This window comes from Nannospalax galili, unplaced genomic scaffold, assembly GCF_000622305.1.
Source record: "Nannospalax galili isolate Female #2095 unplaced genomic scaffold, S.galili_v1.0 scaffold734, whole genome shotgun sequence".
Lineage (NCBI taxonomy): Eukaryota > Metazoa > Chordata > Mammalia > Rodentia > Spalacidae > Nannospalax > Nannospalax galili.
Window position 1 is genome coordinate 3,498,035 of NW_008337073.1, and position 22,307 is coordinate 3,520,341.

The following is a 22,307-nucleotide window of genomic DNA, read 5'->3' on the forward strand; positions in this document are numbered from 1 at the left end:
CACATGCTTAAATAACAGTGAATCAGCACTGAATGGGAAATCTGCCCAGCCCTGTGCCTGAATAGATAGGCTCATTTCACAACTCATGAAATGTCTTAGCACCCTGATTTATTGACAAGCACATCTCTTCCAGCTGGCTACAAGCCCCTGCACACTGTCTTAGTGAATTCAGATCAGTGTCCCCATAAAATTAGTGCTCAATAACTGTTTGTTGAATGAATGATTGGGTTACTTTTTGGAGCCACAAGAAATTCCAACTACCTCTTGGGAAAACCTCAAGTGAAATAAAAGTTCAGAGTGAATATGTGGGGCTAACATCACATTTATGATCATGAACTTGACTTTTCAGGCAAAGAGAGATCTGGGAGATTGATCACATTAGAAAGAGACAACTGTCCTTCCCTACCCCTAGGCGGGCAGGGTTATAAAAAGCAAAAACTGTTCACAGCTCCTTGGCACACATGTCCCGAGTTGGCGTCTGTGAGTGTGAAGATTATCCCGCTCAGTTCTTTGTTTTTTTTTTTTTTAATCAACCATTTTTCAATTAAGTACACTCATGTGGTGTAGCTATCACTGCAATTTACTGATCTATTGCCAAAGCTTTTCCATCCTTATTTCAAAATAAAATTTAATATCTTACATTTTAAAACATATAGTTTAGTAGTGGTAAGTACACATTGTTTGCAACCAATCTCTAGGACTCTTCTATCTTGGAAAAGTAAAACTCTTTGCCCATTACACTAACTCCTCATTCTTCAACCCCAAGTGTCTGTCTGAATTTGACGATTCTAGGTACCTTGTGTAAGTGGACTTGGACAGTATTTATCTTTTAGTGTCTATGTCACAGAGCATGACGTTTTTGAGATTTATCCATGTTGTGGATGGGACTTTCATGCCTTTTAAGGCTGAATAATATTCAATTGTAGGTACCATGTTTTGCTTCCTCATTCATCTATCGTTGAACACGTGGGCTATTTCTACCCTTCAACTCTGTCTTAGATAATTCTGAAGCTGACAATGTACAAAATATGACACATACACATCTGTGATATCTACACTACTCCTACCCCATCTAAGCCCCTTTATCCAAATTAGGTAACTATGAAAAAAAATGGCATTTTCAATATTCTTAAACATTGAGTCAACCTTAGAGAAGGAAGAATCTAGCTTGTGAAAGGTCCAGGGTCCAATCTCCAGGTGGTAAGAGAAGGGAGAATTGGTCTGAAAATTACTTCTTAAGATTATCCATTTGCTTACAAGTATAAATTTGGCATTCACACATAATTTGCAGGTATACTCGGGAGGATGGGGCTAATAATTCACAATCTTCCAAAGATACGAAGTGTGGGATGGCAGGAAAATCAGGAAAACAAAAATTTGCAGGTGTACTTGGGAGAATGGGGCTAATAATTCACAGTCTTCTAAAGATATGAAGTGTGGGATGGCAGGAAAATCAGGAAAACAATCATTTTTGTTTTGAGACAGGATCTCGGGTATCTCAGGCTGGCCTCAAACTATGTAGTTGAAGATGACCTTGAACTTCTTACCCCTCTCTGTCTACCTCCTGAGTGCTAGGATTACAGGCGTATGCCACCACGTTTGGTTTTATGCTCTGGGGATCAAACTCAGGACCTTATGCCTGCTAGCCAAGTACTCTAACAACTGAACTACATCCCTAGACCCAAGAACAAAGTAGTATTATTTCCTTAGAATTTTCCTACTTCCACAACCTCATTTTTGTTTTTGTTTTTGTGTGTGTGTGTGTGGGGGGGGTTAAGACTGAGTCTCTCTAACCCCAGCTTCCCTGGAATTCACAATGCAGACAAGGTCGGCCTCGATCCACCTGCCTCTGCCTCCTGAGTGCTGTGATTAAAGGCATACACACCATGTCCACCCAATCCCAACTCTGTTTTTGCCAACCTTAAAATCTACAAAACATAATCCTTCATGAAGAAACACAGTGGCATCTAATTTTTAAAGCTTTTTTATGTTTTTAAATTTATTTTTATTTTATGTGTGTGAGTGTTATTACACCTGCATGTGTGAGTGCACCCGTGTCGAGAAGTGCCCTCAGAGAAGAGGGCATCAGATTCGGTGGAACTGGAGTTATGGATGGTTGTTAGCTGCCATATCGGTGCTGGGACTTGAAAACAGCCAGTACTCTGAACCACTGACCCATCTCTCCATTCCCTAATTTTTTTAAGGTTTTTCCCCCAGATTTGTTGAGGAATAAATGGCATGCCTAATTTTAAAATTCATAAGTAATCAGTTACTTTGGAGCTATAACCGTAAAATTAGTATTTTATCTTCAAGACTGCCACATTTATGTAACTGTTCTTAATTTCTTGAAAATTTTTTCCTTGATTCAGTATTTTTAAAATAAAAATTTAACTATGATATAATGTTCGGTTGGAAACTGCACAAGTTAGTTTACCTCTCAAGGAATTTTCTCAAATGAACACAGCCACATGGTAAGCACAGACCTCTGAGATATCTTCCTTCTTCCCTGTTCCAGTCTCCACATCCTTTAAAGGTGACCGCTATCCTGACTTCCCATGGTCAGTTAGCTTTTCTGCTTCTGAGCTTTACAGAGACAGAATCACACCACACGTCTGCTTCCTTCCCTCACCATTATGTTTGCAAGACTCACCCATGTGGTTTAAAGTTGCAGTTACTTGTTTTCATTTAACTTGAAATGTTTGCTAGCCCATTGTTTGATTTACAGAATGTGTTTATTTCATTTTGTGTGCAAGGAGCTGATGGAGTTCAGCTGAAAGAACTGTGTACAGTCAATGCACTGCAGCAAGTGATGTGAATTGGAATTACAGGATCCTTGGGTTGGAAAGAACTTGTGACAGTATCCAGACAGCTCTCCAGTTTGGTACTCTGCTCTGGTCCCATCACATCTTCTTCATGGCTGACAGACGCCTCAAGTTATCCTGGTGCTCACCCGGCCTCCTCTTCCTGGCCCTTGGTGTAGAGCATCTGCTCCTTCCGCCCCCCGCCCTGCCTTCCTCCTCCTCCTCTGACCTGGAAAGGCCCAGGTGACAGTTCCTATTAGCCAGGCTTGGCCTGCCTGATGACAAAGGAGGGCAAGGAGCCCTTCCCTCCCACTTTATTCAGGAGATATATGGAAGTCAAGTGTCCCCAGCTCCACCACCCCAGCTGCCAGCTGAAACAAGTCGAGTCAACCTGTAAATTTATGAGCTGTTCCCCCTCCCCCTCCCCCTCCTCCCTCTCCTCCATCCTCTGGTCTGAGCCTGCCATCTGGTGGCAGTTTAAAGGATCCATGTACACATCACTATTGTCACCAGTTGCCCCTTAGCTGTGCAGACCAGGTGATTAATAGGTTTTAGAGCGATCAATCTCGTTTTCATACATAAGTGTCTTCCTTCTCAGAGCTATCAATATTGTTCTTAAAGAAAATATCTCTAAATCTTTCCCTCTTCTATTTAATGAACTTTAAAAAAAAGAGCCTGAAAAGTCACTCCCTACCCATCCTTAAAGTTCTAAGCATTCCAAAAGTCTCTGAAAAAAATTTTCCATCAAAAGAGCCATTTTCATCAGATTTCCTTACAACCAGCATTAAATATATATATAATATTATATGTAACTATAATGTACATTGGAACAAGCCTCTCTCTCCTCTCTCCTCTCTCTCTCTCTCTCTCTCTCTCTCTCTCTACTCCTCTCTCCTCTCTCTCTCTCTCTCTCTCTCTCTCTCTCTCTCTCTCTCTCTCTCTTTTACTCTGTAGGTTCTCACACTGAAGCCCAGTCAGCCTAGCCAAGGTTAACTCAAACTCATGGCAATTCTCCTGCCTCAGCCTCCCAAGTGCTAAGATTTTGAATGTGAACCACTACCTCTAGCAAGATTAGTTTGGTTTTGTTTGAGACACGGCCTCACTATGTAGCTCTGGTTGGCCTCAGACTCACTATGTAGATCAGGCTGGTCTCCTTTTCATATAGATCTGCCTTCCTCTGCCTCTGGAGTGCTGGGATTAAAGGTGTGCACCACTGCACCCTACAAGGATGTTTCTTCATTTGAAATGTATTTTCAGCCCCTGGTGGGCTACTTTCGCTTTTTCCTTTTTACAGTTTTCTGTCTCCAAGGTTTCAAAAGGAACGTGTATATAAATAGGAAACAAAATTAAGTGCTATTTTAGGAGGGGGGAGGGTTTTGTGGCAAATAAGATTTATACTTTTCTTCTGTATTATTTTTTATTTCTCTAAGTTTTCTAAAAGGATTGTGCTTTTAATATAAACGGAAGTACAGCAAGTATTTAGAATGTGGAAAATAAGGAGCCTTGTGATCATTAAAGCAGGAGGTGGGAGAGACACGCTGTTGGATGTGCACTCTTGGTAGCAGATCTTGGAGGCTCCTCTACAAGGCATCTGTGGTTCCAGGATGGCTCTCCCACAGCAGTGGGAGTCACTGCAGTCATGGGTGTGTTGTTGTTGTTTTAAAATATTTTATGTGTATGACTGTGTATTGCCTGCCTAGTGTACCCGTGTCTTGCATTGCCCACAGAGGTCAGAAGGCACCAGATCTCCTGGAACTGGAGTTACAGATGGTTGTTAGCCGCCATGTGGGTGCTTGGAACCAAACCAGATCCTCTGCAAGAGCGACCAGTGCTCTTAACTGCTGAACCATCTCTCTAGCCCCTGGTGTATTATTTTTGACTTTATGGTATTCTCATCTTCTTGACCAGCAGACATTCCTGAGGCAGGCAACTATACGGAAAGCGATTTACTTTGCTGAGAAGTTTATTGAGTTCCTCTTAGTGGCAAAAACCAGGCACCCAGTGGCAAAAAAAGATCATTTTCATGTCTTGAGACACATTATCTACCAGCTCAAGAGACTGCAACTATAGTTAAAATGGTACAATGTCAAGGTACAGGGATTGGCCAGGTTTGGCCTAAATTCTCTTTAGACCAGAATACAGTAATGGCCTCCCGTGGAGAGCTATGAGAATTAAACTGCTAAAAGGCTGTTGGCCAACTAGGAATCTGTTTGCTCATAAACATTTTCCTTTGAAAGAATGTATTCATTTATTCAGCAAGCATTTATTAAGTGTATAGCTATGTGCAAGGCATGGTTTAAGGTGTGAGTAGATACTGCCCTCCAGGTACTTGACTGAGAAGGGGAAACAGGGTATGTCTGCAAATAGCCATCATACAGATTATAGACTTAGTAAGTGGGGCTCACATAGTATGACTTTAACAGCATGAAATGGTTAAAAAGGTGTGTCTGCTTGCTCTTGAATGTGTAGGGAATCTGATACACAAAAACATTCAGAACAAAAGATGTTCTGCCATATTATAATTGCTTTTTAGTACCTATACTCAAATATTTTTTTAAGAAAATAATCCAAGTGTTACTGTAACAGTGATCTGACTATAACTTATTTAAAATGCCTCTGCTACATATTCTCACTGGTTTATGTCTTTTAAAAAGAAACATTTAGAGAGCTGGGGATGTAGGTCAGTTGTAGAACATTTGTTTAGCATGCAGTGATGGCCCTGGGTTCCATTCCCAGCACCAATAATAATAAATGACATTTAAAGGACTTTCGTTGTAATAGAGTAAAATGGAATTTTGTGTTTTTTACAAGCAAGTTGCCAAGTAGTGCTATGATGCTTTCTGCTCTGTCTTTACAATCTCAGGAAAAGCTGATAGACTCACTCAGCAGAAAAATCAATCAAGTATACAGAGCCTGCATTGGAGATGCTGAGGTTGGCAGCCTGAACGCCATTCAAAAGCTGGTGAAAGTCGAGTCTCGCTTGGTGGAATTGAGCGACCTCATTGAATCTATTCCCAAAGAAAATGTGGACGCAATTGAAAGGATAAAGCAGAAGGAGCGGCGGCAAAAGTACGGCCAGTCCTATCAGTGTAGAATGGCTTAATGGTTGCTGCTTTGGCTGAAATTCCACAGCTAGCCAATCCCACACAAGGCAAACTGCTGTGTGGGGATGAAGTAGAGGGGTCAGCCCATGCCTGCCCTCCCCATAGAGAGTATTTCATCAAATATTCCTAGGAAACAAATGTGTTGTTACTGTTGGTAATGAGCAGTGTCAAGGACAGGTGCTAAGTAAACAAAGAGTTCACCAGGGGAAACTGACCTAATTTGGGATGGATACAGAGGAGGGAGGGGAGGGGGGTCTCCGAGTGAACACAGTCATTACATGCACATTTTTGAAGAGCTATTATGTGGAGGAGCTACACTTGTGGTGAAGGTCCCAGACATCGAATTAGGAGCACTTCATTAGAAAACCATCGAAGACAACGTATGAATTGCTTGAAAGTCAGAGGCATACGAGTTTTCCTCAGAGCCATAACCAGCAATACTTTCCCAGCACTGACACACTGAGTCCCTTATTCCAGTGTGAGAATCACCATCCCTGAACCTCACCCCAGGCCTCACTGGAACCCTTCAGAACACACAGATTTCTATACCACATTAAGAACTTTTTATTTTTTTATTTTTTTGGTCTTAATGAGACAGGGTCTCCCTGTAGCCCCAGCTCACCTGGAACTATGTAGACCAAGCTGGCCTTGAACTCACAGAGATCCACCTGCCTCTGCCTCTGAGTGCTGGGACTAAAGGTGTGTGCCACCATGCCCTTAAGAACTTTTATATTCATCTTGTTGGGGGCAATGATTATTATTGATATGATTGCTAATATAATGTGGCATGTAGAGAATGCTAAGTGGGATAATGTTCATGTTATTGCACAAAAATATGTTAAGGGTAGATTAGTACTATGGTGACAGGTATAGGCATGGAGCCTGCCTGCGGCACAGCCTGTCCAATCTCTTTGTAATAAAAGCAGACATCATCTTTACCCCATAAGGCTCTATTTGTTTTTATTTTTGTGTAAGTGCATTGCCTGTATGTGTGTTAGTGCATTTGTGTCACGCAATGCCTGTGGAGGTCAGAAGAGAACATCGGATTACCCTGGAACTGGAGTTACGGACGCTTATTAGCTGCCACATGGGTAGTGGGGTCTTCTGTAAGAACAGCCGCTACTCTTAATTTGCTATAAGCCATTTCTTCAGCCCCCATAGGTTTCTTGTATTAACTAATCCATGTGAAAGCATGCTTGGCCCATATGAATCATTATTTACTTGATTACTGATGCACGGACAATATTATCTCTCATATAAAATGAAGTTCAGAGCTGGGCGTAGTGGCGCACGCCTTTAGTCCCAGCACATGGGAGGCAGGGGCAGGCAGATCTCTGTGAGTTCAAGGCCAGCCTGGTCTACATAGTGAGTTCCAGGTCAGCTAGGGCAGAGACAGAGAGACCCTGCCTCGAAAAGACAAAATAAAATGAAGTTCAGACTACATTAAGGTGACTGAGATGGCTCTGAGCATCAGGCAAACTTGAATCTAAGTGGAGGAATCCTTCCGCAAGATGACCTCGCTGGGGCAGATGAACAGCTCTGGCCTATTTTTTACAGTTGCAAATGTTATTTTCTTGAAAGTGCAATTATAGCTTATTTTCAAGAGTAACGCGTACATTGAGTTCGTTATTTTAGTCTTTTAGAGAATTTTCTCCATGGTTTGGCAGCACCTAATTTTCATTAAAATGGTTCAGTAAATGTTATTCCCATTCTCATGGAGGATAGAATTACAAAGGCTCCCAGAAGAGATATTACCTACTGAGTGCCAATTCTGCGCCAAGCCTTGTACTAAACAGTTTGCTTTCCTCACGAACCCCCGCCCCAAAGTTAAACAAATGACTTTTATTGTCCTAAATTGATGATGTCACTGAAAAATATCTGGAAAGCGGGTTTTGGTAATACATTAAGGTGAGTAAAGTGATGCATGTACTTTTCTGTGTTACTCTGAGAAATTTTGAAGTCAGGGAGGATTAGCCAGGAGTTCAAGTGGCCACTGTACCAGAAGTGGAGAGATGAGACTTGGCTCTGTTTTTGACCAAAGTCTGGGTAGTTACTTCTCCAAAATAGTGAAATGCAATCTCTTACCATTGCTGGAATATTCAAATGCTACTATCATGGAAATCTTACATTTGGAGAGTTCATTACTAAAATAATTGTAATACTATTGAACTGCTTTATGACTTATAGAATTTATACAAAAAAGTTCCTCTCCTTCTCTGACAGGTTGCGTGAAGAGAAACTTAGAGAAAAACAAAAACACCAGGAGGAAAGGCTGAAAGCCGCTCTGGAGAGGGCAGTAGCACAGCCAAAGAGAAAGGTTTGTTTTGCAATGAGCAGGTCTGCCCTGTGTCCCGGGAGCGCCTTGGTGGTGAGGACCAACCTTATTCAGGCTGAACTTTGCTGATAGAACCTTTCCAGCCCACAACACAACTGCCCTCTGGTTTCTTACTTTGAGTGACTCAGGTCACTAGGTCTCTAGTTCTCTAGCAGACCCACTTTTTAATTAAGTAGCCTCTTCTGTCTCTTTAAAGAAACCAGATTTCTAAAGTGGTTTTTTTTTTTGGTTTGGTTTGGTTTGGTTTGAGACAGTGCTAAAGTGTTAGTTTTTAAACTTAATACATATTCAAACTCGGCATGGTGGCACATACCTTTAATCCCAGCACTTGGGAGGCAGAGGCAAGTGGATCTCTGTGAGTTCGAGGCCAGCCTGGTCTACATAGCAAGTTCCAGGCAAGCTGAGGCTACCAAAAATAAAAAATAATAAAGTTAGTACATATTCAAAGTTCAGACAGAAAAGAGTATTCAGAGAAGTCCATTTTCCTGTTCCTTCCTGGAGGAAACCAGTTACATTTCTCTTGCATTCCTGTGAGGATATTCTATGTATTACTGCATACATTTTTTTCTTACAAATTTTAGCTATGAATCCTGTTTTGGAAACAGTGAACTTAGGTAATTACATGTAACTCAAAGGGATTTCTAGCTCCTCCATGGATAATGGGTTAGTACAAGTTAAGATGATCTGCCTAGTCACTGATTTAACAGCAGCAGTAGAAGCAGAAGCCAGGGTTCTTTGTATTACAAGATTATATCCCATCAGGTTGGGGTTGCGGTTGGCAGCTACTGCCAATTTTCACATGGGTAAAGCCTTTGTTTCTATGTCACTCTGTTCCCTCTGAGAGACTAAAATATATTCCAGGAAGATAAAGTCATGATTATCTGCAAAGCTATGTGGACACTGATTCTTACTATAGTACTAATATAGTATAGTATATAACCAGTCCTCTGAGGTACAACTTGAAAAGTTCTGATGGATCATAGCTGTTATTGTATATTATCAGAAAGTGATACCTTACTACATACCTTATATTGGAAAGATTTACTTCAGTTTTAGCTGTGAATTGTCTTCACCTGTCATGTCCCAAAAGAATTCTGCACTTATCACTTTACATGTCCATCTTACCATCAATCAGTAAACACACCAGACTGAAATTTTCCTTATTTGTAGTACTGGTGATTGAACCCAGAGCCTTTTTTTCAGTGTATCCATCTTTCCTTCTAGACAGTTTCTATGGTCTTTAACCAATGCCTGCCATGGTAAATACCCATATATAAAACAGTGATCTTGTAGGTCAACAAATGAAGACCCTGATCGTTTACTCACAACACTTCATCACTGGAAATTTCTCAAATGGTATTAATAAAGGTTACCAAAGATCACTGAATTTAAAAAAAAAAAAAAAAAAAAACCACTCTGACATTAGAAAAGGAATTCAGGGCTTCCAATTCCCCAAGGATATTTCTGTTGTTAATAATGATGGGGGAAAAGTGCTACTGAGTTTAGTTTCCTAGGACCAGATGTGCCAAGCATTCTGCAATGGAGGGAAGAGTCTTACACTGGGGCTGTTTAGCCTACCAGGCCAGCAGTGCCCTCTGAGTCATAGTGGAGATTCCAATCTCAGGTTAAACTTTCCTCATCCATACATTTAACTCACAAAGAGTCACCTATAAGAGGAAAACAAAAAGCAAAGGAGGAGAAGATCTTAAGTAATATACTTGAGAATACCTCTAGAGGATGAAGAGGTGTGACAGGTTTCCTGACACCCCTCCTGACGTAAACAACTTCCAAAAACCAAGTGATGTTGGTGTTTAAGAAGATAATGTAAGGTTTTCTGAAGTTTCTGTTCAACAAAACTTCTAGATGCCAGGCAAGAAAGCAATCTCTTCTAACCATGCAGGAAAACCTGGCTGTGGCACTTAACGAGAAATTAAATGTTAGCTTCCAAGAAGGTACTTTCTAGGCGGGCTGTATCTGAGCCAGGTGCTCCTTCATGACTGCACAGAACTCCCTATTTAGCCATAAAATCTAATCACTGTCTTCTGCATACAATGGGTGCTCAAGTTGCCCAACATCTTGGACATCTATTAGGTTATCAGGCCCCTTGTAACTGTATTACTTTAAACCATTTTATTCATGTTAAAAAAATCCAGTTGATACTGGTATTACATATATATATATATATAAATAGAAATTGGTTATGCTAAAAAACATTTTGTTTTTCCTGTTTCAGGTGGGAAGACGACTCATCTACCGGTCGAAACCTTCATCTAACAAACAGCAGCTACTTCCAGCTAGTGATACAAGAACAAAATCGCAGGAGGAAGAATATTTTTTCAGTTGAATGGGAGCATTAAGACACTTTATTGTCACGTTTTATGCAGATTTTCACTCTAAGTAATGGCAGCACTCTGTCCTAATGAATTCAAGAAAGGCAGGCCCTTATTCCGGAGTTTATAGGACTGGGAGTGACATTTTCTTTCATTGAAACTTTGCATTACTAATATTATTCCACATAGTTAAGCAATATTGTATTTTGAGTTGTCCCAGCTGAAGATACAGATTCAAAGTCATAATGGTTGTTGACATAACTATATGGAGAATGATCATTAAGTAAAATAATGGGCTCTCTCAAAACAAGAGAATTTAAATGGTATTTTCTGAACCGATCTATAAGGAAGTTCATTGCTATGGAATATACATTTTAACAATGCACAATTCTTAAAACATTTAGACAGGGTTAAAATGTGAAAACTAGTAACTCAGAACAATTATGAGACTGGTTTTTATTTCACATTAAGCTCTTAAAATTTTATTAAGTGAACCAACAAACCACATGGCTTTAGCCTAAATATCAGTTCATAATTTAGAATGTGCCTTATCTCCACAACCATTTCAATTTTCATATTTTGACTTAGCTACAGTAAGTATATTACTTAGCCTATATTGATACTGAAATAACATAATTTATTAATACAGTATAGATTTACTAAGAAAATGTTTAACTTTATACATGTTAAAAGTGACTCAAGAAACCTTAGAAAACAGAGTTGCTTTTAAAAGGTCTCAGTTAATATACTTCCAAGAAAAGGCCTAAAATTTGCCTTCAGAAAAATTCTAAAGCATATAATTATCCTTTATGGAAGGAGAAAAAAAACCCAGTACTGGGCACAGAAAGATTTCTTTTTTTACTGGGCAAAAAATTTTTTTATACGGAACAGAAGAGAACCATCTGAAATTACACTGGGTGGCCTTAGAGCCTTAATTCTGTGAATTATCTATCCACTGTTTAAGCACTTGAGCTCTGTACAGAAACAGGTCACAAGTCAAGTTGAAAAAAAATTTTATTGTGTAGAAATACATATACATTAAAAAAAAAAAATCCCCCAACAAAACATGCTATTCTCTCATTTCCCCATCCTCCTCCTCTTCTTCAACACCTCTGATATAAAGGACATTATTACACCTGTAAAAAGAAAAACAGACCACTGTGACATTTCATCAGAAATCATGCATGATCTGAATTCTCATCCTCCATTCTTTTCACTAGGAAATACTAAACTTAAACCTATCATTCTTTGTCTAGTAGTTTTACACATTCTGTTTAAAGGCACATGGCCCTCAGTTTGGACGGTTGCTATTAGTGGACAAAGCATGTAACAGAACCCTCAGCAGCCAGGCTCAGCTGAAACGCAGAACTAAGCTACAACAGCAAAAAAGGTTAGAGCTAAGAGCCAGAAATAGAGTATTGACATTAGGAAAACCTTAAATGAAATCTTCTCTTTGACCAATTTAGCAATTTCAAAGACTTCTCAAGTCCAGTTGTATTGTCACATTAAGTGATTTTTAAGAGTAATTCCAAAACTAAAGCACTTATTTACTTAAGTAGGTATTTCTAATGTTCACCCATAACTTTTAACATACACTAATGCTGTTTGTTACCTTATTAAAACTTCACCTAGATGTCCAGACAATGCCCCATCTATGTATTCTTCTGTATTTGCAAGCTTTAGATAAAAAGAAAGATATTAGTATAACAGTACAGGAGAAAAACAATGTAAAACATATTCCTGGTGAGAGAACTTATTAACTGAGACCTGTCTACACCAACTCAAAACTTATCTGTAATTACTAATTAGAAGATTAGCTTTCTATTACTACTGTAGCTCCTTTTGATTTCATATATTCAGTAAAACATCCATGGACACAAAACTAATAATAAACCTTGTTTGAAAAGTTGTTAAATCTTCAACTATGTAATCCTTCTTTCTAGCCACCATGTAGGTCTAGCCACCATGTGGGTCCTGGGAATCGAACCTAGGTCCTCTGCAAGAGCAGCCAAACTTTTAACAGCTGAGCCATCTCTTCAGCCCCTATTTCTAATTTTAAATTGTCTAGCATTCCTTTTGTAATTTAAAAAAATCAGCACCAGTACGATCTGGGGTTGCTAAAGGCATGAACAGGAGAAAAAAGAGGGAAGTTTCTTTCCTAAACAGGCAGGTAGACAAGGGAAAGAAAAATAAGTAGATGTATCATATGGCATTTAAAGAATGCTAGGTGTTACTCTTTCTGGTAGAAAACAAAAAGCAGCCAGAAAACATGGTGTCATCAGAGATGTGTGTTTCTGAGACTACTCATTCATGTGACAGCTATCAGAAATAATGTATTAAGAACAACTAATTTTTAAGTCATGATTTTTGACCTATCCTCCAATATTTACCTCGCTTCAAAATTGCAGTGTTCCAAAGCTTCCTAACGTCCATTAATTCAAAGCCCTGGCTATTGCTTAAAAGGCTCCATGGCTACCAATCCAACCCCACTCACTCTATCCTGTCCTTCGTGCTGTGCCTTGAACACACCAAGCACTCCCGTTTACAGAAGCTTTGCATTTGCTGTTCCTGTCAACTGAGATGCTCTTTCCCCAGATACTCACATTGCTAATTCTGGTCTCACCTCAAGTTTACTTCCCCAGAAAGTAACACTGCACTCTGTCACCTTGGTTTTGCTTTCTTTATCTTCAAGCTATTATACCTAATCTAATTATGTGACACTGTCAACTCCCACCACTGAAGCATACTCTTGAAAACAGGACTTTGTTTTGTTAACAGTTATTATATTTACAATGCCAAATAAACTGACAAGCAAATTTTTGCTAAGTGAACTAACTAAAAAACTGGGCCCATCCAGAAATACATTTGGTAGTTCTAGGAAGCTACATTAATTAGAAAATATTAGGTGGATTTGTTTTGGGGGGGGGAACGATATGGTATCTTGTACCGCAAGCTGGTCTCCAACCTGCTATGTAGCTGAGGATGACCTTTAACTTTCTGATCCTCCTGTATCTACCAATTGATTGCTGAAATTACAGGCTTTTATCACCCAGCCTGGCTTACGTGGTGCTGGGGATAGAACTCAGGGCTTATCCATGCCAGGTAAGTACTCTAACAACTGAGCTACATCTCTAGCCCTATTGTTTTTATTTGTTTACTTATTTTTACTGTAATTTCCATTGTAAAAATCTATTTTAAAATCATATAGACCTGGCCAGGCATGGTGGCACACACCTTTAATCCAGCACTTCGAAGGCAGAGGCAGGCGGATCTCTGAGTTCGAGGTTAGGTTGGTCTATATAGTGAGTTCCAGGCCAGCTGGGGCTACAGGGAGACCCTGTCTCAAAAAAGACAAACAAAACAACAACAAAATCATATACTCCTGTGGTCTTAAGCATAATCCTAAAATTGTGCAACTTTTATCACTAATTCCAGAACATTTTCAGCACAATGGATGTACTTTTTAGATTTTTCTAGTCTTCAAAAGAACAATTGTTTCAAGAATTTCCCAGTATTTCCATTAGCACTTTGCTTACAAGCATGAAATCCTTGATTCTTGGTTGAGCTGTCAACCTAAGTAACCTTTAAAATATGAGCAAAAACTACAATTAAACCACCATCAACAAGCAAATACCCCAATTTAGCACAAGACTCGCGTAAGCTCAAGTCAGACAAACCCTGCATGGAAGTGGGGAGGTGGGTAGGCAGCCCCAGTCCTAGCTGAGGAACTACTACTGGCAGGCAACCAACGGCTGCTAAGCTAGGGAGAGTCAGTTTGCTTTGTAAGTGTTGACCAGGCCTCCAGTGGATGGACACACATCAAGGGTCATTTGGGGACACAGGTTTGACTTGTTAGGCTATTATATAAACAGAGCACATGAAATTGGACAGGGGGTATTAGGGGGTGCAGGTAGGGGAGGGGGTCTAAATATGATCCAAATATATTATATGAAAACCAAAAAATTCAATAAAAATTTAAAAGTTTATTAAAATATAAATTAAAATGCATGAATCAAAAAGAACCACCCAATTAAAAAATATGCAAAGAGTGTAAATACACATTCTTCCAAAGAAAATAAACACGTGGCTAATAATTAACATATGAAAAGGTGCTCGACATCATTAGGGAAATGCAAATCAAAATGAGGTACCATTTCAGATCCAAGAGAACAGCTATTTTTACTTTATGTGTGTATGAGTGTATTGCCTGCATGTGCCTAAGTACACCTGTGTCAGGCAATGCCCTCAGAGGTGGTAAGAGAGCACTGGATTCTCCTGGAACTGGGGTTATAGACAGTTGTTAGCCTCGATGTTGAGTGCTGGGTTCTCTGCAAGAACAGCCAGTGCTCTTAACCGCTGAGCCATCTCTCCAGTCCTGAGAATAGCTATTTTATATGGAAGAACAATGTGGGTAAACTGGAACTTTTGTGCAATACTGGAAGGAATGTAAAACCATGTAGCTACTGTATAAAACACTATGACAACTACTCAAAAAATCTGAAAACAGAAAGACCAATGGACCGGTAACTCCACTATATGCATACTAAAAAGAGCTAAAAGCAGAGACTTGAAAAGATATTTGACTTCTCATGTTTGTAATAATATTCACAACAGCCAAAACGTAAGCAAACCAAGTGTCTATCAAGACATGAACAGGTTGAGGATGTAGCTCAGTGGCAGAATGCTTGCCTACAAGTCCTGGGTTTGATCTGAAGAAAAAACTGAATGGGGCTGGAGAGATGGTTCAGTGGTTAAGAACACTTGCTGTTCTTCCAGAAGACCTGGGTTCAATTCCCAGTACCTACATGGCAGCTAACAACTGTTCCAGGGGATTCGATATGCTCTTCTGGCCTCTGCCGGTTTTTCATGAGACGGATGCACTTACATACACGCAGGCAATTCAATACACTCATACACATAAAATAAAAATATATATAAAAAAGAAAAAACTGAACAGATGAAAATGTGATTTATCCATACAATGGAATATTATTTAGTCCTAAGGAACTATTAAGTTCTCACACACTTTACTAATGACTCCTCAATACAGTATATCAACTCAGACAAGCTGGACAAAAAGGATAAAACATTTGACCCAAGGTATCCATGGGAGATTGGATCTAGGACCCTCTCACAGATCCAAGGATGTTCAAGCTCTTTATTCCAAACAGTGTAGTATTTGCAAATAACCTATCAATATCTTCCATATATTTTAATCTCTAAATTACTCATAATACCTAATACAGTATAAATTCCCCTAAGTACTTTCTATCAGAAGTTAGCGGGATCCGAAAACGTGGAACCCAAAGGTATACAAGGCTGTCTGTATATCCTATTTATGTGAGGTACTTAGAATAAACAAACTCGGAGACAGTGCTTACCAGGGACTGGATGGCAGTGGGGAGCAGAAAATGGGGAGCTGGTTTTGGTTTTTTGAAATAGTCTCCCTATAGGCCCAGCTAGCCTAAAATTCACTACGTAGACCAGATTGGCCTGCATCTCAGAGTGATCCACCTGCCCCGACACCTGGCTGGAAGTTGTGTTTTTAATGTTTTAATCCACTTTTGGATTCTGGAAAAGTTCTGGAAATGGTAATGCTGATGCAAAGCAATTTGATTGTACTTAATGCCACTGAATTATAGACCTGAAAATGCCCAAAGGGGCAACTTTTTAGTACATACTTTGCTACAATAAAAAGGTAATTACAAAGAAAAAAAAACTTGGCTGAATCATGTCTGCAGAAACTTACATAGTCAGTTCATCAATTCCTTTGTCTCATCTATCTTCCCCATGAAGACATACTTTTACTGAATTACTTTCGTGCTGTGTCTTCAGAATTCATTAAAACAATTTATGATTTTCACTTGAAAAATTTCTCAAAGAACTGAGTGTTAAGAAGTTGTGTTTTCTGTAAAAATGAGTTTCTCTCTTATGGTATTATAAATCAAATGTCAAGTTCTTCTTTCTTTAACCACCAAGAATAAAATCCATGTCTGAACTCTGATTTAACCCCATGTCTTATAACCCCCAAATACATCACAGTTTTAGCATCCTCCCTGAAGTATGCTTCAATCCAAAATTCTGCTTTCTGTTTGTCAGTTTAATTGCATGTATTCTTATTAGTCAGAGTAAACCTTTGAGGTGAAGCAAAATCAATATACTTTATGACCTCTATGACTTTCTGACTTACCTGCATGTTCATGTAGCCGTCTACAGACACCAGGTAGCCCTTGTACTCCATACCCCACTTTAGTTTCACCATCACTGGCTTTCCTGTCAGTCCATTGAGAAAAGGTTTGGGATTGAGGGGTAAACTCTGTACAAAAAAAAAAATAAAACAAAAATATTCAGTAAGTTTGCTCTAAGCTTCTACCACCACTCTCTGCCAAAGTAGCAAGCCAGACTTTATGGCATCCAGATGAGGCGAACTCTGCACTGCCATTTCACTACACAATTTGCTGAAGAGCATAAGGGAAAACTAAAAATTCGTTTAGCAGTTTCATCTTTAACTCACTGAAACAAAAGTACTCACTAGCACTTAGTGTTAACTACCAGACTGGGGTGTAGCACAGTGGCAGAGCCCTGGCCAAATATGCGTGAGGCCACTGGTTCAATTCTCAGTATTACAAAAATAAAAACAAAAGCACTCTGAATACCTATGTATGAATATGTCTGAATATGTGGTGCACATATTCTCAGACTCATACACATACATTTTTGTTTTGTTTTGTTTTTCTTTTCTTTTTTTTTTGTTTTTTTTGTTTTTTTTTTGAGACAGGGTCTACCTGTAGCCTCAGATATCCTGGAACTCATGATGTAGACCAGGCTCACAGAGAACTCACAGAGATCCGCCTGCCTCTGCCTCTTAATCCAAGCACTGGGATCAAAGATGTGCACCACCACGCCCAGCTTTTAAAAGTCGTTTTTTTAAAAAAGTACAGGTATTTAGGTGATCTCTGGAGACTTAATAACTGTGTTCTGTCAGTGACAGTCCCAAAACAGGCTAGAGAAGGATGCAGAGGGCAGACACCATTTGGCTTTGTACTGGGAAGTGGGCTAGGTCTTATTTGACGTTATAATACGAGCAGTACTTTCTTAATACAATCATCTAAAGTTCATTCTTCAAAACAGTATTATTCCCTATAAATTCAGACTTTTCCTCATCTACTCATCCGTCATTCCAAAGAAAATGATCAAGAAACTTGACTACTAAACCCCTCTAAGATCAGCAGTGATCTTGGAGGACTGGGGACTACTACAATAACTTAACAAGTCTCCAAATTCCACCATCAGTCATTTATTATCAGATAATCTCAAACCATGTAATATTTCTGTTTAATATGTCAATCGCACCTTTTAGATCTGTAAGTATGTTGTGTTGAAGCAGCAAGCACAGTTAGTGCTACATTTGGGATATTTAGTTTTCTCGAGTTGAACACCATTTGGTATATTCATTTATACCATCTAATATATGACACGACGTTGTAGTATGTATAAAATTTTGTGGTCTTTAGTTCCCTTTGTATTCATTTTAAGCATCTAAATAAATTGCTGTGTTGTGCTTTAAAAAAAGTGTCAATCTTCTCCAATTGCACCTGAAGTAGAATCAAACTTCTAACAGGGCATGTGAGAGGAAGTAGCCCTATTCTATCACAAGGGCAGCTGTAAATTTGTGTCAATTCCAAGTAGTCTAACTTACCTTCCAGTTAGGGCTTAGGGTGCTGTTGCCTATGCTAGAAACATTCTTCCTCCTGCTTTTTCTATCACTTTGGTTTTACGTTAAATGCCACCTCCTAGAGAGGCCACCCCTCAACCCTCTAATCGTACCAATGCACCTCTCAGCATCCTGTCAGCTTCCTTCTTAGCAGTTACCATCCTCTGCAATGGTTTACTGCTGTTATTATTTGACTGATATCTACCTCCCACACTAGAGAAGCAATGCACGGTCTGAATTAGTACTTTGCACCCCATAAGCTTAGAGCTTAAGAACAGTACCTGGCAGGTAGGCGGGTAGCGTGCTTGACTTACTAATGAATGAAAGGGTAGCCTGTAGCCTGGGCTTTCTGTTCCAGAGGACTGGGCTAGGATTGTCAATATCAAGGCATGAGAAGCGCCTTTGGGAGCGTTGTTGAACAGACAACGAAAACTCGCTTCAGTTTTACCCCTACCCTGTGCCGCAAACACGGGAGCCTCAGGCTGAGGTTCAAGCAGAGGGGAAGACGGGAGGAAGAGCACCCGGGGAGCGCGCCTAGAGCCCACGGGCGGGAGAAGGGGCGGCCGGCGCTGCAGCCGAACGAGGAGGCGTGGAAGGTGCAGCAGGCAGCAGGCCTCGAGAGGCCGCCCACCTCTCGTCCGCAGTGCGCGTCCTCCTTACCATCGCGAACACGCGCGAACGCCGCAGGCCACTCGCCGCCGACTCCGCTGCCGCGTGTCCCTCGTGGCTGGAGCCTCAAGCCGGGGCAGACGAGCCAAGAGAAATGGCCGCCAAAAGGCGGTATCACCTTTGGCCTCCGACCTCGCTCTCTCGGCTTTTGTGATTGGACACAAAGAGGTGCGCGCTGATTGGAGAAGATGGCGGACGGTGTCTCCTGGCAACCAGCCGCCAGCCGCGGGCTTGTGCCCAGCTTCTGTGCTTCTTTAGACAAACTGAGCGAGCGTAGCGGCGTGGACTCGCGGAGGAAACGCCGACTTCTGCTTGACTTTCCTGCTGGGAGGCGACGGCCGCGAGGTGCACCCTGGAGAACGGACGGGGCATCCGTCTGAAGTCAAGGTGTCATTCAGAATCCCATTTATTTTTCCCCGTGATCTCAGTGCTTCAGATATCGATTCACTCGTGATATAAAATCTGTGTAAAATGGTACTTTTTTCCTTTATGGCGAGGCTAACTCTTATATGAATCTGAAAAGTACACAGATTCCTCCAAGAAAATCAAGATTTGAAATTGGCCTACATCTAAAGAATGTCATTTATATTATTTAAGTATGCCACCTATCTCAGAGATACATTTTGATTAGATACAACTTTACTACAGCTTTTTCCGCGGTTGCTGGACCTGGCATTCAAATATACTCAAATTACTAAGTCGGCATTGACAAATCCATGAATTTTAAACTTAGAACCCTGGAGATCCCTACTCTGACTTCTAACTTGATTTCGTAGGTAATAAAACACCGCGAATTAGATAAACTCAGAACAGATCATTTAAGTATTTTTCTCATATATCAAGCTATATGCTTTATTCCGAAAAGAACTTGAAGTCATATTTGTAAGAGAAATAAGTAATGAGAATAAAAGATGGGCTGCAGATTTGTGCCCAAGCTTTATGGGGGACGTTACAAAATTCAGGGGGGAAAAAAGATACTCATTATAAGATTCAAATTTTCTACCATACTTTTACAAATCCAATCATCCAGGAAACATAGTGATTGTTTCCATTTCTCTGACTTGAAAGAAATTCCTCTTCCAGTACCTGGGTCCCGGTATCTCTATAAATCGGACCCTAGGGAAAAATTTAAATGAGAATGCTTTATTGGCCAATGTGATCCCAGGGCTCTGAGAGTAAGGGGGCAGAAAGATAAGGCCAGGGAGAGGCAGCAGATGCTGGGGTTTACATATTTTAGCTTGTCACTGTTTCTTCACAGAGCCAAGACCAGTTGCTTGACCATGTGGGACAGTCTCTGGATGGGCTTTGTGTAAATATGCATTGGAGAGCATCAGTGAGGCTAGAGAGATTTGTCTGTGGGTCCCCTTTTGGCTCCTAGAGCCCAATGGAGAGTTCCTGACTCCATTCCAAGGTAGAATTGGGAAAATCAGATCTCAGGTCTTATAGTTGTCTTTTAACTGGCAGTGTGACTGTGGCAGAAGGAACCTCAGGTGTCAGTTTCAGGTGGAGGAACTTGAGACCACAGTGTATAGCCAGGCACTGCCGAGCAGCCATAGTAGGCAAGACCTAGGAGACAGATGAAGCTGAGAAACTGAATTGAAACATAAAATGTATTTATATGCATAGGTTTGAGAAAAAGCAGTATGTTATATTTAATAGGAACATGACTGTTGTATTACCTTTGCACCACTGTGACAAAATACCTTAAAAAGCATAGGAGAGGTTTATTTTGCCTCACAATTTCAGGAATTTTGTCCACAGCTGGCTTGTTCCATTGCTTTAGTCCTGCAGTAAGGCAGAACATCTTGGAGCCAAGAGTGTATGGTAGAAAAGGGACTCCATACTGGGCTGCCTCCTAATAGCACATTTAGCTATGAAGTCATCAGTGGATAATCCATTGACAAGGTTAGCACCCTCATAATCCAATCACCTCTCAGTACAGTACCAGCTAGGGAGCCACACCTTCAATATATGGAGTCTTTGGGTGAATACTTCACTTCCAAACTGTAACAGTTGTTTTATATGAATGCTAGAGTTAGCGCAAGGCTCTTCCTTTCTCTTTCCTGAATAATTTGGAGCATAGTGGTCCTAAAACCATTGAAAGAGCCAAGTAGGCATCCATGTTGAGGAATAGGGATGGTCACAGCAGCCCAGTAGGACAAGGAGGGCATCCCTATGAGATGACATTCCAATTTGGGGTTCCAGAGTCGAGGAGGAGGAAGATGTCACATGGGTGGGTGATGCAATGTGGGAGGCTGGTGCTTGAGGAAGTGTGTTGGTGGCCATTCAGGTCAAGGGGCAATCAGCACCATGCAATTATGACCCTAATAAGGTAAAGCATCCCCCAGAGGGGGCCACGGACTGTTGGACCCTGAGTAAGGTAAAAAGGGCATCCAAAGGTGAAGAGGATGACCCTTTGCGTGGTGTCAGATCCGATGCCCATGAAAAAGGAAACCTGGCACCTGGGGTCACCGAGCTTCAGAAATGGATTGGAATGAGAAAGGCATGTTGTAGAGGGGACAGCAGCAAGATGGAAGTTTTCCTTTTTTTTTTTTAACAGGAACATTAATCACAGAAATTACCATATTAAAGATAATTGGAACCAACCCTTCTCAGTACCAGAGAAGGGTTTGCTAGTATGGAAGGGAACAAGACTAAGAAAAGAAAAAAGAACACAACAGAAGATACTGGAGTTAGCAGGTGTAGGAAAATTATGCAGCTGTGTATATGCACGTTGGTACTAATTGGAGCCATCCCTGTGTAAGGTGGCAGCTTATTATGGTCTTGACTTGCATTTCCCTAATAACTAATGCTGTTGAGTATGTTTTCCTCTGTGTGTTGGCCATTGGTACTGTAGTTTCTTAGAAGAAACTCAAGTCTTGCATACTTTTTAAATATGTTTTAATTTTGGAACCCCTGAAGATAGTGCCTAATAAAACTAAAAAATATATATTAAAAGTCATTTCACTGCTCATGATCTCATTTCCTTCATTTACATGGTGAAAGGTTTAGTGTAAAAATGATTTTTACAGTATGAACATACTCAGACAAATGACTTTTACTTACCTTTGCAACCAAAAATTGAATCTTAGCTTGCCAATAATGTAAAGAAGCTCACCAAGACACCTGCTTTTCTTGTGACCCAAGCATATGACCTTAATCCCTTCTGACCTTTCCTTGCCCTCTATCCAAGGTAGCGCATGAATACGAATACGTGTGTCTGTGCTTTTCTCTTTTGGAGCTAAGTATCCCAATAGGGGTACAAACAATAGGTGGGATCAAATTGATAATGTATGATTGTAATTGGGTATGCTTTTCTAAATCAGTAGGGCTCAGAAAGGAGAAACCTCTTCC

At 40.4% G+C, this 22,307-nt stretch overlaps 2 protein-coding genes across 2 annotated transcripts in view; one reads left to right on the plus strand and one right to left on the minus strand.

Moving 5' to 3' along the window:
* Positions 1 to 11,422, plus strand: part of Ccdc38 (coiled-coil domain containing 38) — a 62,790-nt gene extending 51,368 nt beyond the window's left edge. The window contains 4 exon segments of the mRNA XM_029563106.1: positions 4,710 to 4,892; positions 5,665 to 5,870; positions 8,129 to 8,222; positions 10,474 to 11,422. Of these exon segments, the coding sequence (XP_029418966.1) occupies positions 4,710 to 4,892; positions 5,665 to 5,870; positions 8,129 to 8,222; positions 10,474 to 10,584 (594 nt within the window). The 3' untranslated portion in view covers positions 10,585 to 11,422.
* Positions 11,423 to 11,566: 144 nt separating this feature from the next.
* Snrpf (small nuclear ribonucleoprotein polypeptide F) lies at positions 11,567 to 19,083 on the minus strand. Its single transcript, XM_008832067.3, has 4 exons — positions 18,945 to 19,083; positions 16,761 to 16,886; positions 12,183 to 12,247; positions 11,567 to 11,706 (listed from the first exon to the last, which is right to left on the minus strand). Exons 1-4 carry the CDS (start codon positions 18,945 to 18,947, stop codon positions 11,640 to 11,642), a joined length of 261 nt encoding a protein of 86 aa, XP_008830289.1. The 5' UTR covers positions 18,948 to 19,083; the 3' UTR covers positions 11,567 to 11,639.
* Positions 19,084 to 22,307: the final 3,224 nt, after the last annotated feature.